Here is a 20,513-nt window from a genome sequence, read left to right on the forward strand (position 1 = left end):
TGTCTTGTAAAAAAAAAAAAAAAAAAAAAAAAAAAAACGAGCTGATTTATGGCCCTAATCATATAACTAATGAATTATTTGGCAATTCCTTTTTGAGCATTTTTTTTTAAATTATTTTAAGTTGTTTTAGGGCCAGTCAGGCTAATATGAATAAGTTCTGTATTGGAACACATATAAGCAAATACAAAGGAAGGTTGGTATGGTAAATATACTGAAAGGTTTTACACACTACTAACTCAATCATTATGGTGACCAGAGTTAGCATGAAAACCATGGGGGTAGCTATTAATGTATATAGAAATAGTTCAGACTATACAATGTTTCTCTTGCCTTGAAACTCATGCCCAAATTATACATATTCATGAAAAAAAAAATAGGCAATTTATTAATTTAATGCCTTAATGGGAAAGAACAGAATGTTATGATTACCTAAACCATCATCGACCATTAAGCTATTATTTTTATAATTCATCACAGCTATGTTTATAAAATGATGAGTATGTGTATTTTTCAAATTTTTCCTGTGTCTGTAAAACCATCTATTTTGGTAAAACCCATTTTGTTAAGCCTTGGTGTCAGGTTTTGACCTCAGTGACCCTGTGTCTAATAAACATGAATCCATCTTTCAATTTGACGATCACAGTAAGATTCTCCTGCTTTCCTTATAACCATCTCATTACTTACTAAGAAGACTGGAACCGGGGAAACGCCAGCTTTCACTGTACGCTGCGTATGCTCCGTGGCCATATGCATTTCCAGTGTAATCACCTCCTGCTGAGAAATCACAAACTATAAGGTTATGGTAACAACAGAGGGAGCATTATATCTCTTCCACCCAGTGCTGCACTAACTTAATCCTAACCCTGGTTTCAGTGACAATTATCCCTGAACAGCACGACAGAGCATGGGTTTGTAGAACATTACAAAACATTATCTTAAAATATAAGGTGATCATCTAATAAACCGATCTACGGCTTTTCTTATGGCGCACAATATCTATCCATCCATATCTATCTATCTATCTATCTATTTCTCTTTCCCTATCTATTTCTCTATTTATCTATCTCTATCTATCTATTTCTCTTTCCCTATCTATCTTTCTCCATCGATCTATCTTTATTTATCTATCTATCGATCGATATCTATATATCTCTATCTATCTTTCTATTTCTCTTTATCTCTCTCTCTATGTATGTATATCTGTCTGTCTGTCTGTCTGTCTATATCTATCTCTTCCCTTATCTATCTTTCTATCTATCATCTGTCTAATCTATCACCTTAAATTATTATTATTTTTGGCATTTATATAGCACAAACATATTCTGTAGCGCTTTACAATATTATAAGTGGGGGAAATTTTACAATAAATTAGACAATTACAAAGATAGGAACAGTAGGTTGATGAGGACCCTAATCACATGAGCTTTCAGTCTATGTATGTAAAAATAAACAATACACATCCACAGTGAAAGATTGAAAATTATAATTACTCCTCCGGTACTGCAGCAGTTAGCCCACATCATGTCCAATCTACCATCAATATGTAGTAGGGAAATGGATGTAAAGCTTTCCTGTCAACTATACCATTACCACTAACCACAATAAAATAACACCAATAACTGAAGAAGATTTCAGCTGGTAACATTTTACACTAGATTAAGCTCACAGCAGCCTTTTCTAATGATTACTGGCCTTCAAGGGACAACTTTGAATCCCCACGCACTAGGTCCTAGCAGTTGGGCACTATTGCACTGGTTCCTAATCTTTTTTACCATGTAGGGGGTATTTCAATACTAAATCAGACATGTGTCTGATACCACTGTGCTAAAATGATTTATTACTATATACAAATTAATTCTGATCTATAAAAAAAAAATGTATTGACTAAAAAAATGTGGAAATTGAAAAGATAAATTCATGTCAATAACAGGTATGTGCAAAGAGCTGCCGTGCAGATATATAGACAGAGCATGATGTATGCCTGTCTGTATAAAGATCCATCAGTGAACATGCAGATTACGGGGTGTTGGAAATGAATCTGTCTCTTACATATACAGTTAAATTCCACACACAGTTAAAATATAACTGCTTCTTTTTATTTATCTTGACCAATCTCATTTCACGCTCCAAGAGAGGAAGGAGTGTGTGCACGGCGCGGGTGTTGGTTGGGGAGGGGGAATATAAGTACTTTATATTTTTAACGCTGCATTAAGCCCGTCTCCGTGGTAACGCAATAAGACGCTGGCTCAGCAGGTTCCAGAGATGTGAGCTTGGGGGGGGCGGATGGGTGTAGGGTCTAACATTATGCTCCAACATTCTGCTTGTCTTTCTCATTTAAATGTACCTGCAGAGGTCATCTGGGGTCACTGACACCAAACAAATCTTAACCCTTTACTTGCTAGAAGCAAGCATTGTGCAGGTCATCAATCAACATTCATAGACAGGGCTTTAGGGGAAAACTCCAATCAAGTAAATGCTGTCAGAGATCATTATCATTATTTTTAAATTATTTACACTTGTAATGGGGTTTTAAAATATGGGGGGGGGAGGGGGAATCATTCATATCAGTAGCAGTATGTGTACAATACAGATTTTGAATTGTGATATTTTTGGAATAAATAATATAACCATGGTTGTCCTTGCATTCCCAGTCTACCACCCCATTTACATGTTAACATAAAAAACTTTGGCTGAAACAAAATCAACCTTTAAAGGAAACATGTATTCTTAACGTTATAATGTTCTCCTCACCATTTATATTCAAGTCCCCCATTCTCAAATTTAAGAATGGTAAACAAGGGTTTTACATACCTTTTTTCCAGCGCCACAGCTCACTCCGTCGAGAAGCCTACTCTGCCTCTGGTGATGTCTTCGTGGAGGCTGACTCATCTTTGCTTATCTCGTCCAATCCAATGCCTCTCATAGAGATGCATTGAGGATGAGAAGCACACGTAAGGAGAGTGCCACACTAGTCCTATCAAATGCATCTCATAGAGAATCATTGAACTCAGTGCTTCCCTATGATGAGCATTTGATGACCTTCAACGTCGAATCTCACATGACAAGTCAAACTCGGCTGTGTGCCATGCTGTTGTGTGCCCCGGAAGCACCTGCTAGTGGCTGTCAGTAAGTGAGTCAACAGAGGTGCATTTAACCCTGCAATGTAAACATCACAGTATCTACAAAATGGCAATGTTTTACATTGCCGGACTAAAAGACAAGAACACTGCACCCAAAAATCTTCATCTACATGCCTGCAGTAGTCCTTCAACATATACCTGGTGATGCTGTTGTATATCCAAAACAGACAAAAACACTAGTAGGATTATTCACTAAATTAGAAATTCCTAGGAATTTAAAGTTAATTTGAAATTCTAGGACAAGAAAAGCAGAACTGTAAATATTCTCCCACTTGGCGATTTTCATTTATTTATTGCAGGTCTTTAAATTGACCTACAAATTAAAATCCCTGGGCCAATTATTAACAGTTTTCATCTTGGTGAATAATTCTGACTGACTTGATTTCAGTCATGCTTCAAATGACAAAAATATTCCTTTCATCATTCCAAAATGTCAATGACGGAGAATCTCAGTGAAAGCAATACTGGGGATCTTCCCTTCCATTCGGTCACCTATCACGTACCTGCTACCATCCCAGCAATAGCTGAGGAGGCATAGTTTCCTTGCCCACTGGGTATGTGAGGAGGGTATCCTGGTAGCGTGGATCCAACCATTTCACGTCCTGTGAAAATATTGAAAGAGAAAATTATAATCTATGATAGAGCAGCATCAATCTACAGCACGTTATGTCATTCCATATGTCAAGGTTGTAGGAGCTATAAGTTGCAAAATCATGTATATTAGCTATATGAAATATTTTATGTGACCCACCAGAAGGCGAAACATTGAAAGCTTGATGGAATGGAATCATAAGAGTTATAAGAAAAAAGTGGCATGAAATAATATTTAGTAATGCAAAAAGCTCATTTTTATATAGCACTCCCTCTACACCCAAGTACTGTAGTGCACACTTGTGTATTTTAACTGAATAAACACTATAGTCACCTGAACAACTTCAGCTTAATGAGGTTGTTCAGGTGAGTGCTACAGCTCCCTGCAGCCTTTTTCTTGTAAGCACTGTATTTTCTGAGAAAATGCAGTGTTTACATTGGAAGCTTGGAACACCTCTTGTTGCAGTCAATCAGACGGTCACCAGATGGACTTCCGAGTTCAGAAGCCCTAAAAAGGCCTCATTCACGTCTGACGTATTTACGCATGGGTGGATACTTCAGACGTGCTATCAGCACACAAAGCACTGTGCACGCTTTGTGTGCTGAGCCTGTCAGCACTGCGTGGGAGTGGCTTGAGCTGACAGCTGAAGACCGAAGAGGAGGAGGAGGAGAGGATTCAAACTGTAAGTAAATGTATTTAGTGAGTGTGGGTGGGTGACTGAGGGTGAGTGGGTGAGGATGGATGGATAATGGGAGTGGATGATATGGATGATGGGAGTGGATGGATGATGGGAGTGCATGGATTTGTGGGTGGATTTGGATGATGGGAGTGAATGGATGATATGGATGATGGGAGTGGATGGATTTGGGGGTGGATTTGGATGATGGGAGTGGATGGATGATATGGTTGATGGGAGTGGATGGATTTGGGGGTGGATTTGGATGATGGGAGTGGATGGATTTGGATGATGGGAGTGGATGGATTTGGATGATGGGAGTGGATGCATTTGGATGATGGGAGTGGATGGATTTGGATGATAGGAGTGAATGGATAAAGGGAGTGGATGGATTTGGATTATGGGAGTGTATGGATGATGGGAGTGGATGGATTTGGATGATGGGAGTGGATGTATTTGGATGATGGGAGTGGATGGATGATGTGAGTGGATGTATTTGGATGATGGGAGTGGATGGATTTGGGGATGGATATGGATGATGGGAGTGGATGGATGATGGGAGTGGATGTATTTGGATGATGGGAATGGATGGATGATGGGAGTGGATGGATTTGGATGATGGGAGTGGATGGATGATGGGAGTGGATGGATTTGGATGATGGGAGTGGATGGATGATGGGAGTGGATGTATTTGGGGATGGATTTGGATGATGGGAGTGGATGGATGATATGGATGATGGGAGTGGATGGATTTGGGGATGGATTTGGATGATGGGAATGGATGGATGATATGGATGATGGGAGTGGATGGATTTGGGGATGTATATGGATGAAAGGAATAGATAAATAGATAGATATGGATAGATAGATAGAGATAGATAGATAGATAGATAGATAGAAATAGAAAGAATTAGATAGAAATAAAGATATAAATAGATATATAGATAGATAGAAAGAATTAGATAGATAGAAAGAGATAGATATAGATAGATAGAAATGAATAGATAGAAATAAGTAGATAGAAAGAGATAGATATAGATAGATAGATAGAAAGATATAGATAGATAGATAGAAAGAAATAGATATAGATAGATAGAAAGATATAGATAGATAGAGAGAATTAGGTAGATAGAATTAGATAGATAGAAAGAGATAGATAGATAGAAAAAATTAGATAGATAGAAATAGATAGATATAGATAGATAGAAAGAAATAGATAGATATAGATAGATAGAAAGATATAGATAGATAGATAGAAATAGATAGAGAGAATTAGGTAGATAGAAAGGAATAGATAGATAGAAATAGATAGATAGAAATAATTAGATAGATATAGATAGATAGATAGATAGAAAGAATTAGATAGATATAGATAGATAGAAAGAATTAGATAGATAGAAATAGATAGATATAGATAGATAGAAAGAATTAGATAGATAGAAAGGAATAGATAGAAATAGAAAGATAGAAAAAATTAGATAGATAGAAAGGAATAGATAGAAAGAAATAGATAGAAATAATTAGATAGAAATAGAGATATATAGATAGATAGAAAGAAATAGATAGATAAAAATAGATAGATAGATATAGATAGATAGAAATGAATAGATAGAAAGAAAGAAATAGATAGAAATAATTAGATAGAAAGAGATAGATATAGATAGAAATAGAAAGAGATAGATAGAAATAGATAGATAGAAAGCGATAGATAGATATAGATAGAAAGAAATAGATATAAATAATTAGATAAAAAGAGATAGATAGATATAGATAGATAGAAAGAAATAGATAGATAGAAAGAATTAGATAGATAGAAAGAGATAGATAGAAAGAGATAGATAGAAAGAGATAGAAAGGGATAGATAGAAATAAGTAGATAGAAAGAGATAGATAGATAGATAGAAAGAGATAGATAGATAGAAATAGATAGATATAGATAGATAGAAAGATATAGATAGATAGATAGAAATAGAGAGAATTAGGTAGATAGAAAGAAATAGATAGAAAGAATTAGATAGATAGAAAGAGATATAGATATAGATAGATAGAAAAAATTAGATAGATAGAAATAGATAGATATAGATAGATAGAAAGAAATAGATAGTTATAGATAGATAGATAGAAAGATATAGATAGATAGAAATATATAGATAGATAGATAGAAATAGATAGAGAGAATTAGGTAGATAGAAAGGAATAGATAGATAGATAGAAATAATTAGATAGATATAGATAGATAGATAGAAAGAATTAGATAGATAGAAAGGAATAGATAGAAATAGATAGATAGAAAGAATTAGATAGATAGAAAGGAATAGATAGATAGAAATAGATAGATATAGATAGCTAGAAAGAATTAGATAGATAGAAATAGATAGATATAGATAGATAGAAAGAATTAGATAGATAGAAAGGAATAGATAGAAAGGAATAGATAGAAATAGAAAGATAGAAAAAAATAGATAGATAGAAAGAAATAGATAGATAGAAAGAAATAGATATAAATAATTAGATAGAAATAGAGATATATAGATAGATAGAAAGAAATAGATAGATAAAAATAGATAGATATAGATAGATAGAAATGAATAGATAGAAAGAAAGAAAGAAATAGATAGATAGAAATAATTAGATAGAAAGAGATAGATATAGATAGATAGATAGATAGATAGATAGATAGATAGATATAGATAGATAGATAGAAAGAATTAGATAGATAGAAAGAAATAGATAGAAATAATTAGATAAAAAGAGATAGATATAGATAGATAGATATAGATTGATAGATAGAAAGAAATAGATAGATAGAAAGAATTAGATAGATAGAAAGAGATAGATATAGATAGATAGAAAGAGATAGATATAGATAGATAGAAAGAATTAGATAGATAGAAAGAGATAGATAGATATAGATAGAAAGAGATAGATAGATAGATATAGATAGAAAGAAATAGATATAAATAATTAGATAAAAAGAGATAGATATAGATTGATAGATAGAAAGAAATAGATAGATAGAAAGAATTAGATAGAAAGAGATAGATATAGATAGATAGAAAGAATTAGATAGATATAGATAGATAGAAAGAGATAGATATAGATAGCTAGAAAGAATTAGATAGATAGAAAGAGATAGATATAGATAGATAGAAAGGGATAGATAGAAATAAGTAGATAGAAAGAGATAGATATAGATAGATAGATAGAAAGAGATAGATAGATAGAAATAGATAGATATAGATAGATAGATAGATAGATAGAAATAGATAGAGAGAATTAGGTAGATAGAAAGGAATAGATAGATAGATAGAAATAATTAGATAGATATAGATAGATAGATAGATAGATAGAAAGAATTAGATAGATAGAAAGGAATAGATAGAAATAGATAGATAGAAAGGAATAGATAGATAGAAAGAATTAGATAGATAGAAATAGATAGATAGAAAGAATTAGATAGATAGAAATAGATAGATATAGATAGATAGAAAGAATTAGATAGATAGAAAGGAATAGATAGAAATAGATAGAGAGAATTAGGTAGATAGAAAGAAATAGATAGATAGAAAGAATTAGATAGATAGAAAGAGATATAGATAGATAGAAAGAAATAGATAGTTATAGATGGATAGATAGAAAGATATAGATAGATAGAAATAGATAGATAGATAGATAGAGAGAATTAGGTAGATAGAAAGGAATAGATAGATAGATAGAAATAATTAGATAGATATAGATAGATAGATAGAAAGAATTAGATAGATAGAAAGGAATAGATAGAAATAGATAGATAGAAAGGAATAGATAGATAGAAAGAATTAGATAGATAGATATAGATAGATAGAAAGGAATAGATAGAAATAGAAAGATAGAAAAAAATAGATAGATAGAAAGAAACAGATAGAAAGAATTAGATAGAAATAGAGATATATAGATAGATAGAAAGAAATAGATAGATAAAAATAGATAGATATAGATAGATAGAAATGAATAGATAGAAAGAAAGAAAGAAATAGATAGAAATAATTCTATAGAAAGAGATAGATATAGATAGAAATAGATAGATAGATAGATATAGATAGATAGAAAGAATTAGATAGATAGAAAGAGATAGATAGATATAGATAGAAAGAAATAGATAGAAATAATTAGATAAAAAGAGATAGATATAGATAGATAGATAGATAGATAGATATAGATTGATAGATAGAAAGAAATAGATAGATAGAAAGAATTAGATAGATAGAAAGAGATAGATATAGATAGATAGAAAGAGAGAGATAGATATAGATAGATAGAAAGAATTAGATAGATAGAAAGAGATAGATATAGATAGATAGAAAGGAATAGATAGAAATAATTAGATAGAAAGAGATAGATATAGATAGATAGAAAGAAATAGATAGATAGAAATAGATAGATATAGATAGATAGAAAGATATAGATAGATAGATAGAAATAGAGAGAATTAGGTAGATAGAAAGGAATAGATAGAGATAGATAGATAGAAATAGATAGATAGAAATAATTAGATAGATAGAAATAGATATAGATAGAAAGAAATAGATAGAAATAATTAGATAAAAAGAGATAGATATAGATAGAAAGAGATAGATAGATATAGATAGATAGAAAAAATTAGATAGATAGAAATAGATAGATATAGATAGATAGAAAGAAATAGATAGTTATAGATAGATAGATAGAAAGATATAGATAGATAGAAATATATAGATAGATAGAAATAGATAGAGAGAATTAGGTAGATAGAAAGGAATAGATAGATAGATAGAAATAATTAGATAGATATAGATAGATAGATAGAAAGAATTAGATAGATAGAAATAGATAGATAGAAAGAATTAGATAGATAGAAAGGGATAGATAGAAATAGAAAGATAGAAAAAAATAGATAGATAGAAAGAAATAGATAGATAGAAAGAAATAGATATAAATAATTAGATAGAAATAGAGCTATATAGATAGATAGATAGATAGATATAGATTGATAGATAGAAAGAAATAGATAGATAGAAAGAATTAGATAGATAGAAAGAGATAGATATAGATAGATAGAAAGAATTAGATAGATAGAAAGAGATAGATATAGATAGATAGAAAGGAATAGATAGAAATAATTAGATAGAAAGAGATAGATATATAGATATAGATAGATAGAAAGATATAGATAGATAGATAGATAGAAATAGATAGATAGAAAGAATTAGATAGATAGAAAGAGATAGATATAGATAGATAGAAATAATTAGATAGATAGAAAGAGATAGATAGATAGATAGAAAGAAATAGATAGATATAGATAGATAGATAGAAAGAAATAGATAGATAGAAATAGATAGATATAGATAGATAGAAAGAATTAGATAGATAGAAAGGAATAGATAGATAGAAAGAATTAGATAGATAGAAAGGAATAGATAGATAGAAAGAAGTGTTTGCATGCAAAGTTTGGAGTAGGAGGGGGCGGGCACACAGCGAGCTGAGCTGTCACTCAGCTCACGAATGCGCATTCCGCACACATGCGCGGTAAAGCGCTGAGTGTCTTCATAGGGCGGCAGTCAATGCCGCTCTATGAAGAACGCGATTGGTGCAGCACGAAGCCGCACATGCGCACCACACCGTGATGACGTCCTATTGGGCCCCGCGATTTCGTCATTTTGATGAAAAAGGGGGCGCGGCATGTCTGGGAGCTCGGCGCTGGAACGGAGGTAAGTTTTTAATAGAAAAAAGCCTTGAAAATATTTTTTTGGGCCTGCAAGTACATATAAAAGCAAGAAGGGGGAAGCCGCGGTTGCCCTCGCGGCGGATATCTCCGAGGAGGAGGTAAGTAAAGCCATTTCTAACTTAAAAAGCAATAAGGCACCGGGACCTGATGGTTTCGAGGGCTCTTATTATAAAATATTTAGGGAAGAATTAGTGCCTCCACTGACCAGGCTCTTTACCGACCTCCGGCAGGGGGGTCGGCTGGATCCAACAATGGCCCTAGCTACAATGGTACTGATACCCAAACCCGATAAGGACCCGCTCGCACCTGAAAACTACCGGCCTATCTCGCTGATCAACCATGATCTTAAGATCTTGGCGAAAATACAAGCAGATAGACTAAACCCGTTACTGACCTCTCTGGTGCATGCCGATCAGGTTGGCTTTATTCAGGATAGACAGCTGTTTGAGAACACTCGGAGGAATATAGGCTTGATCTGGCAACAAGTGACATCGAAAGTACCGACGCTGGTGGTAGCTATCGACGCAGAAAAGGCTTTCGACAGGGTGCGGTGGCAATTTCTATTTACGGTACTGAAACACCTGGGGTTCCCGGATGAATTCATAACAACCACAAAGGCCATGTACCACAACGTTCAGGCACAAGTGCGGATCACGGGAGCCCCTATGACGCCGTTTCGGCTATTTAACGGTACTAGACAGGGCTGCCCACTCTCCCCCCTCTTATTTGTACTGGCCCTGGAACCTTTGCTCCAAGCCATAAGGCATCACCCAAACATACGTGGAGCACGGGTGGGGGATAGTGAGTTCACCGTATCGGCATACGCCGATGATATCCTCCTTACCGTTACTAACCCCCTGGACTCCATGGCCGCTCTACAAGGAGTTATAAGAGAGTATGGCGCGATGTCGGGTTATAAGGCCAACATGAGCAAGACCAGCGCAATGCCGATCCATTTGTCCGATGCCACCGTTCACCGCGTTCAAGAGACCTATGGCCTCAAAATAGAAAGAGATGCCCTGAAATACTTGGGTATACAACTTACGGCCGACCCTCTGCGCCTATACTCTGCTAATTACGACCCCGTGATACGCACTCTGACCGGAGACCTGGAGAAGTGGACGGACAAGCCCATCTCCTGGATCGGACGGATTAACTCGGTTAAAATGAACGTCCTCCCGCGCATCCTGTTCTTATTCCAAGCCTTGCCGATCCGAGTTACGAAAACCCAACTGATACCATTACAAAGATCAATCAGCGCATTTATATGGCAGAATAGGAGACATAGGATATCCTGCCAAGTCCTCTACAGACGTAGGGATAGAGGGGGCCTGGGCCTACCAAACGTCTACTTCTACTACCTGGCAGCCCAGTTGACTCAGGTTGCGATGTGGCACTCGCCGACAGGGGAGAGGAGATGGGTGGAGATGGAGTCCAGGATGATGGGGAGCGACGTCCCCCACTTTACTATGTGGGTCCCGAAGGAATACAGGCCTCTGACACGGGCATTCTGCCCGTCCATCCAGAACTCGCTCCGCATTTGGGACGAGACTAATTGCAAATACGGTCTGTCCTCTTCCCCCTCCCCCTTGACCCCGATCCTCCGTAACAGGGAATTTCCACCGGGAATGGCTCCTGGAGATTTTAGGAATCTGGAGGGACTAGGGTTAAGGCGGATTCACCAACTTTACCGCCACGGACAGATAATCCTGTTTGACGACCTTAGACGGGACTCCCACTTAACACCATCAGACTTCTTTCGCTACCTTCAGATTCGAGACTTCGCCAAAAAACCCCATATAAAGGGAGCTGCGCAAACAGGGATGACATTCTATGAAAAGCTGTGCCGAGAAGGATCCGTCCCTAAGGGTATGATCACACTCTTGTACGCCCACCTTAGCTCGGAGAACAAAGAATGGGGACGTCTGACCTACGCCGACCAGTGGGAGGCAGATCTGGGAGAGGTTCTGGAGGGGGTGGAATGGCAGGATATATGGGAGGCTAATAAGAACTCCTCCGTCTGCGTCACTCTCCAAGAACAATCATGGAAGACTATGTTCCGTTGGTATACCACCCCTGTCAAACTATATAAGATGCACAAACTGGATACCGATGATTGCTGGAGGGGATGTGGTAACCAAGGTACATACCTCCACATGTGGTGGGATTGTCCAAAACTACGTAGCTTCTGGAAGGCAGTAGAGGACTTACTGACTCAGACCTTCCACAAACCCCTACTACTGGATCCATGGGTGTACTTACTGAATAGACCCATTGACGGGTGGACCAAACGGGAGCAGACATTGGTACATAAACTAACCCTCGGGGCTAGACGTACTATCGCGACAGCATGGCTCTCCCCGGAAGGTCCAGAGATCTCAGGCGTGATCTCACGGATCCGAGACTGCCGACTGATGGACGACCTGACGGCACGGGTGAAGGGTACGACAGAGAAGTTCATAAAACTCTGGGAGCCCTGGGATAATAGCGTAGCAGGATCTGCGTAAACGGATTATGATCACCAGGAGGATGGGGCAGGGGGGTTCTCGGGCTCTCCCACTGCCGGTCGCGTGGCGCCCCTGGTTGGTTGCCCCGCACTCGCTGCGTCCCGGTTCCAGCACCTCACCTCTTTTTCTCTTCTCTTCTTCTGATCTTTTACTTCTCTCTCTCCTATAACCACCCCGGATTTCTCATCATCGGGTTTCGGGGGTAGGCTTTCTCTTTTTATTGAAGGTCTCATCCTTCTTGGTTCCTCAATTTGCCTGTATACCCAACATCTCCTCAGATACGATCGGTGCGATAGGGGAATGCGGAGATACCATATTCTCTGGATGCCTTTTTCCTGCCAGACACCTTGTGGGATAATGGGTAATTCCCCGAGTCATATACACTTCCTCCAACTAGAGGCAGCTGACTGTGACGACCTGTACGGGGAAGCTCGGGATGGTTTGGCTATGGCTATTAGGTGACCTCTTGTATCACTAATGTGGTTTCACGCTAACCGGACACGTTACCTTACATTCCTGGCCCTTTATTCGAATAGATGATGGAAGACAACAGCCAAAAAGTACAGCATAAATCCAAATCCCCGATGGGGATCCGGCGCCACGGAAACTAGGGATAAGCGTGTCTGGGGGACAGCTGTCGTTAAGACTGTTTTCCACAGACCGATCTCTTCCACTGAGGCTTATAAGCAGGACACACAATAGCACCGTTCTTATTATGACACCCTCGGGCAAAAGTGAGGAATTTTGATACTTATGCTATATACACTATTAAAAACCCCCGATGGGGGGCAGGTTGAATAGAATTATCAAGGTGGCTTGTGCTACATGCTGTTGTTGCATTGTCGCATTTACGAAACTGTTTGTGTATATTTTGGCTTCTGCGCAAGCCTCCAAGCTGTATGAATCTTGCCTTACCCATCGTGTGCAAAAATAAAGAATTTAAAAAAAAAAATAAAAGCAAGAAGGAAGGCTGGGGGACCTGTCTTTCTTGCTTTTATATGTATACTATAGAGTGCCTTTAACCCCTTAATGACCAAACTTCTGGAATAAAATGGAATCATGACATGTCAGACATGTCATGTGTCCTTAAGGGGTTAAAGATGTTTGTGTAATCTAATTTAGTGGTCATATTTGTATCAGCCAGAAAATGACAAGAAACACTCCTGCAACTCTTTGGTTTGAGCAGATTCTTCATCTGGAATATGAGCCACCAAATTAACTCAATCCTACACGCAGTATATAAAGTAGAAATCTAACTCAAATTTATGGTATTGCATTCCAAACTGTTCTATATAATTAATGAAAGCCCAATTAGTTACACTGGGTGAGCGTTAATTGTCATGGATTTAAAGTTTTAGGCTAAAATAGGTGAACTGAAAACAGATGACTTTGGGAATATTAAATCCCAGCAGTACACACTTTAGTAAATAACCCTGACAAAGTACTATTTCCATTTTATGATGTGTAGAGGAGAAGGCAAACATAAACATGGAGATGGACCTCAGGTGCCAAATGTACTGAAGGGGCCACACTCGGAACAGCAATAAACAAAATTGGATCATGTATACCGATTACTATTTATAGGCAACTTTATTTGAGACACATGTACAATGATTGAGATCTCAGAGAAGCCATCGAGAATAAATATTATGGTTTATACATATCTAACTTTTTCAAACTCAATAGCATCTATTTAATGGCACATTTTTGTACATGGTTTGTCTACCCCAACCTCAGACTCACTTATATTTAACCCCTTAAGGACACATGACATGTGTGACATGTTATGATTCCCTTTTATTCCAGAAGTGTGGTCCTTAAGGGATTAAACAATCTGTGGAATAAAAATGATAAAATAGGTTATCTTTAGTTGAGTGTTTTATACATTTAAATTTATTTTTACCATTTTATGATGTAAACATTTTTTAAATGGCACATAAAGTAAAAATAGTATAGTGAAACAAGTTATGATGTAGTCACTTTAATGGACTCAGTTTGGTCATTTGATTCAGGTGGTAGCCATACCTGTAATAGCCCTGCTGTTAGTGAACTGTCCGTATACAGATCCTGTATGAGAGAATGCTGTGAAATGTGGGGCTGAGGCTCCTGAATTCATTGGCTGCAGATCCAAGAAGGTGGGACTATATAATGATGAAGGGGTGGAGCTAGTGCTGGAGCTGTCAGATGCTTCTTGTTTTATGGTGAATGCAGATAATTCTATAATTGGTGATGAATGGGATGAAAATTGTGTGTAAATTAAAGAGAAAAATAAATACAAAAGTAATGATGATGACCATGAAGTCTAGACTCGAATATGTAGTCATTCTCTTGCTAAGTAGTCTGTCAGTTTTATTTATGTAATAGTCGCTAGCATTTTTTTTTATAACCAGCAGATACCCAGGCCTGTGCATCCTCTACACGGGTTCTAAAGAGATTCTCAAGGCACCATAACCACTACAGTTCATTGTAGGGTTTAAAGGGACACTATAGGCAACCATACCACTTTATCTCAATGAAGTGGTCTGGGTGTCGTGCTCCTGTAGCTTTGTCTCTGCAGTGTAAAACATTAGCGTCCTGTACAATGGAAATGTTTACAATACAACAGGGGTTCCCAAGTCCTCAATTACCCCCTACCAGTCCAGGATTTAGGAATCACCTTGTTGTGTCTAAAGTGATTTTGTTTTCTTTTCTAAAAACACCTAGGACACAACTGGGTAATCCGTAAATCCTGGCCTGTTAGGGGGTACTTGAGGACTGGGTTGGGAACCACTGCAATACAAGATTTAAATGCCTCAGTCAGACAGCCACAAGAGGCACTTTCAATGTAATAGCAATTTCTATTGGAATGCATTGGATTGCATGAGATCATTGATTTCTATGATCTCAGCCAAGGAGGCAGAACAGCAGTGCAGAGACCAGTGCTGCAAGAGAGAACAGATAAATAATATTGCATTTTAAAACATTACAAGGGGGACTTAAGACCTAAACATTGTATAAGGCACGATAGCATTAGGAGTACACATTTGTATTCCACACACTATAGTGTTCCTTTAAGGCTTTTCCTTTCTTTCAAAATAAATTTGAGCAGTTTTTTGAGCAGTTTGACAAAAAAATGTCTGCATTATCCACTGAAAGCATTCAACCTGACACAGTAACAAAAGGCTGCAAGCACTGGGCAAATCTGCCCTCAGTGGTGATTAGCCATCCCTTTAATTTTTCCAGATGATCATAGCTCCAATGAGAATATATGCCTTATGTTGGACTATGGGTTGAAGGTAAAGTAACAACCTCAAACGAACATACAATGAAACTGAATTCTAATTAATTACATTTACTTCAAAGCACAGACTCATTAGTAATTAAACAGAGGGTGGTATAGTAAGCAGGACAATTGATAATGTTTTATGAATGAAGTTGATGATGAAAAAAAGTATAAATGTATGAATGGCACTCTAGCCTTTATTACACTTTTTAGTAGTATCTGTGGGCTAAATTTGCCCAATTAATTATCCTACTACATAAACTTTTTATATTTCCTATTGTTTTTCTGTAGTCTGGTTCTACATGAAACGAACACTTAATGGAGTCATGTATTCATTCAGAAATACCTAACTGTAAAGATTCCTGGAATCCAAAATTTAATTCTATGATATCTCGATATCTGGCAACATTCAACTTCTAACATCCTTTAGGGGTTTTATTCATTAACCAGTATGTGCTGGCAAGGAGACATACTTTCGAGTCAAAAAGAGCCAAGCCATTAAAGAAATCTCTAGCTAATGCGGTTTCTAATTCAACACGACTTACTGTTTAGTAACCCATATGCTACAATATAACACTAACTTCAATCTGTGAAGAGAGAGTGTTCAACAACTCAAGAAACTATTTTGGTCTTTAAAAAACAAATAAAAGAAAATAAGTGATCTACTCATATTTTCTTGAAAAATATATTATTAGTTTTATTGGTGTTTATTCTTAACCCCTTAAGGACCAAACTTCTGGAATAAAAGGGAATCTTGACTTGTCACATGTCATAAGAATAAACACAAATAAAAACTAATAATATATTTTTTCAAGAAAATATGAGTAGATCACTTATTTTCTTTTATTTGTTTTAATAGTCTTTACATTGTATTACATTTTTAATTAACAGCTTGACGGATCTCTTAAAAGAGTTTTGGTGCAAGTATACCAAGCTATAAAACCAGTAGTGTTTGAGTTTAATAATACACACAACATAATGCATTCATGCGAGGGAGTGAAATTACCCATTGTGCAGGACTGCAAAATATGTCAGAGATCAGTAGGTAATATTTATTTGCCACACTGTAATTAGAACTATTAACAACTTAATGGGATAAAATATTCACAAAACTGGGAATTGTGACGAACTGACAAGGCAAGAGCACATTTGAGGTCAATATATCTGGGCTGGAGAAGTAGCAGAGATTAATATTTTTTCTGATTGATCGATTTTAGCAAATAATATAATAATAATAACAAAGTATTTAACCAGCAAAGGTACATTCAGATTGCTCGGGTTTTCAAGTACGTCCTATGCAGTTTTCTTTTTTCCACAATTAGCAGTTTGATAAATAATCCAAAGATTGATATCAATTGAAAATCGATTTTCAGAATTGTGGTTCACACTGAGTATAGTGATAGCATATGGGGCCAAGTTTGGCCAAGTATCTTCATGGCCCTTTGCTAGCCCCTGGTTAAGTCGGTGTTAATGATCTCTCGTTAAGAAGTACAGAAACAAATAAAAACAGTTGCATTGATGTCATCATAGCTATACTTGCGTTGTTTTTAATAGTTTTTGGTCCCTTAACCAGTCAGGGGTGAACTATTTTCCTATGCTCCAAGAAAAGCATTGATGTGAATAAAGTACTAGTGTGTTGCAGACTATCAGTTGTTTCCCGTCCCTCCCGCTGACAAAATGTTTGGATTATATCTTCTCTCAGAAGACTGTGTTCTTACCAGACAGTGCAGAATATCCTTGGTGTGTGGTGAGGTTTCTGCTTAAAGCCGCGTTGGTGGCAGTCAGTGGTGATTTCCCTTCATCCATTGCATTATTGAGCAGAGGAAGAGGGTAAAGAGCCTGCAATGACATCATAGATAGTGATCATCCAGGAGATGATGGAGAGGAAGGATAATATAATGCTTTCATTGTACCAACCTGCTCAGCTTTGCTGTGGCTGGTGGAGGGATAGGATTCTTGGAAATGTTGCCTCTGGTAAGGACATTCTAAGCTGTCCAATGGATGCTGGCCATATCCTTCTGTGCGGAGATGCTTCCTGCTGAGTCCCCCACTGCCCTGGGAATCAATGCTCAATCTGCAGCTCTCCTGGTCACCTGCAGACATTAAGAAATGGAAATATTTTTAAAAAGTCTTATTACAACATGACAAACCATGCAAAGTATATATATAGAGAGAGAGAAAGAGAGAGAGTGACTTTAGAATGTTCTTTAATGTTTATAAGCTTATGGCCAGACTACAGCCAATACCAATAGTAGGGTTGGACAGATCTGAAAGCATAACTGGGCAGCCAGAATATTGAAGGGGACAAATAAAATAATCCTAAAATCTCCCTTAATTGTCAAAATGTTTGTCACCGGCACTGGCACACATTTACTCCACACATTTTGCTTCCCAATTCAGTTCTTACTGAGTATTAAGAAAGAAAAAGTGTTGTTTTTTTTTTTTTAGCTATAATTTAAATGCTTATAAATGAAGGATTCATGTATTTGAATACAAGATGATTGTGCTGTTGTTAAGCAGTTTTTTTTGTTTCTAGCCTACTAGTTACGTGAAGATATCCTATTAAACGTTTCTCTATCAGTAGGAATTATTAATATTATTGCCTCACAATCTCAACTCCAATCATTACTGGATCCACATTTCCAAGTGACAGATTAGCAAATCACCAAATGATTATTATTATTATTATTACTATTAGCATTAATATTCTGTATCACTTTACAATTATGAAAAAGGAGATATTAGACAAGTAATTGACATACAGAAAATAACAGAGACAAGCTGTGAATTAGGCCCTGCTCAAATGAGCTTACAGTCTACGTGAAAGGGGTGTTCTCCGTAAAAGTCTATAGTTTAAACAGCTAATCATGCCATGGTATTTAAAAACGTTTCATGTAGTTACTTGCTTCAAATAGTATATGTATCCTTACCAAAAATACATTTATTGTTTAACTACCTACAGTGTATTTACACATATATTATTATTATTATTATTATTTTATAGCTGAGTTCTAGCTTAACAAACCACTACATCTACATATTTTTCAACTAAACAACCACCAGCATAAAAGTGCAGATGAGTAATACTCATGCTTGTTATGTCAGCCTGTTAAATGGATGGGTTAATACCGTTCCTTTAATTTTCACTAACATTACTGTTTCCAAATTGCCTTGTTCTTAGCATGGACGTGTCATCTTCAAAACAGCATACATTTATTCTATATATTGTGCTTTTTGGAAGATTTAAGACACACACCTACCATCCCCAAATAGAGTATATGGATTTGAAAAAGTGGAAATCCACTGCGTTACTGTGCATACCGTATTTGAAGACTTTTCTGCTATGACATTGGAAGGCTTTGTAGACTAAAATTGATAAATCTGCATGGGAAGTTAATATTTAAACAAATGAAAATGAAATAGATCGAGTTAGTAATATTTTTTATTCTCATTTTTTATTTTGCTTTCTAATATACGTACTTAATAGTATCAGGTTCCAGGATTGAGAATTACATCCTAAGTAAAAAATGTTTACTGTCACTAATATTGTATATATTGGGAAAAGTTTGTATTGAGAACATGCACATTCCAGGGGGGAAAAAAATTCTACTCACTATCATCAAGTTTGCGTTTTCCATCTGAGCCGGTCTGACTGATACCCAACAAGCCACTGATGGAATAGGTTGATCCAAGAGAGTCTGAGTGTGGTGACTCGGGAGGTGTGACGGCTGAACTAGGAACTGACAGACAAACAGGAAAATGACGATAACGGCAAATCTAAATTTTACAATGTTTTGTGTTTATACTGCACACAACTCAGAATGTAATTTTATTGTATCAATAAAGATTTTGGTAAAATTACTTAATAGCACTAGTTAAATAATGTAGTCACTTAGGCTTGGTCTTTCCCTTCTATTCCTCCTTAATAATCATTGCCTCCCCTTTACCAGCTTAAATTCCAGTTGTTTCCTATGGAATTGTCATGCAAACTAAATCTGTGTGACTGGCATCTGAACTGCCACACAAGTGCCCAGCAACCATTCAACCAGATCTATTAGATCAGCTTATCTTTAAAATGGTTGGGCAACCTCTCAATGGAAGATGCAGCTTTCATTATTATTAATTTGGCTATAGATCGGATGGGCTTTAGGAAAAGCACTAAATAACAGTTTGACAGCAATCTGGGGTACACCACCAAAGACTCGGTGCACCATAATCTCTACAGTGAGCCATAGGGGTTATGGTGCACAGATTGCCCTTTCGATGTTGGTTTTGAAGAACGGAATTATTTAATATTGCTGTAAAATTTATCAAGCATTTTATAGTGCTTCCCAGTAATAATATTTAATAACTGTGTATGGAAGGTTTTTACTATTGGCCAAGCCTACATGAACTGCCTGACTTAGTATTGGATTCAATTGACTACTATTTGAGCACTATCATTCAGACATGCTACATAGCAGAGGTTTTGAATGTCATACTAATAGGGCCCTGGTCTATCATGGTATCAACGGCAGCAGATCAATACATGCTTTAACAAATGTGTTTATCTTGCTCTATTGTCCTTAATCCCGCTGTCCTGGTGCATGT

The 20,513-nt window shown here is 36.5% G+C and overlaps 1 protein-coding gene across 1 annotated transcript in view; it reads right to left on the bottom strand.

Annotated features, from left to right (window-relative positions):
* Window positions 1-20,513, bottom strand: part of PAX8 (paired box 8) — a 40,912-nt gene that overhangs the window by 2,627 nt on the left and 17,772 nt on the right. Inside the window, exons 7-12 of the mRNA XM_063445553.1 lie at window positions 19,538-19,663; window positions 17,841-18,016; window positions 17,642-17,762; window positions 14,687-14,878; window positions 3,644-3,742; window positions 685-771 (exon numbers count right to left, since the gene is read on the bottom strand). Of these exons, the coding sequence (XP_063301623.1) occupies window positions 685-771; window positions 3,644-3,742; window positions 14,687-14,878; window positions 17,642-17,762; window positions 17,841-18,016; window positions 19,538-19,663 (801 nt within the window). The remainder of the gene's footprint in view (window positions 1-684; window positions 772-3,643; window positions 3,743-14,686; window positions 14,879-17,641; window positions 17,763-17,840; window positions 18,017-19,537; window positions 19,664-20,513) is intronic.

The sequence above is a fragment of the Pelobates fuscus genome, chromosome 3, assembly GCF_036172605.1.
Source record: "Pelobates fuscus isolate aPelFus1 chromosome 3, aPelFus1.pri, whole genome shotgun sequence".
Classification (NCBI taxonomy): domain Eukaryota; kingdom Metazoa; phylum Chordata; class Amphibia; order Anura; family Pelobatidae; genus Pelobates; species Pelobates fuscus.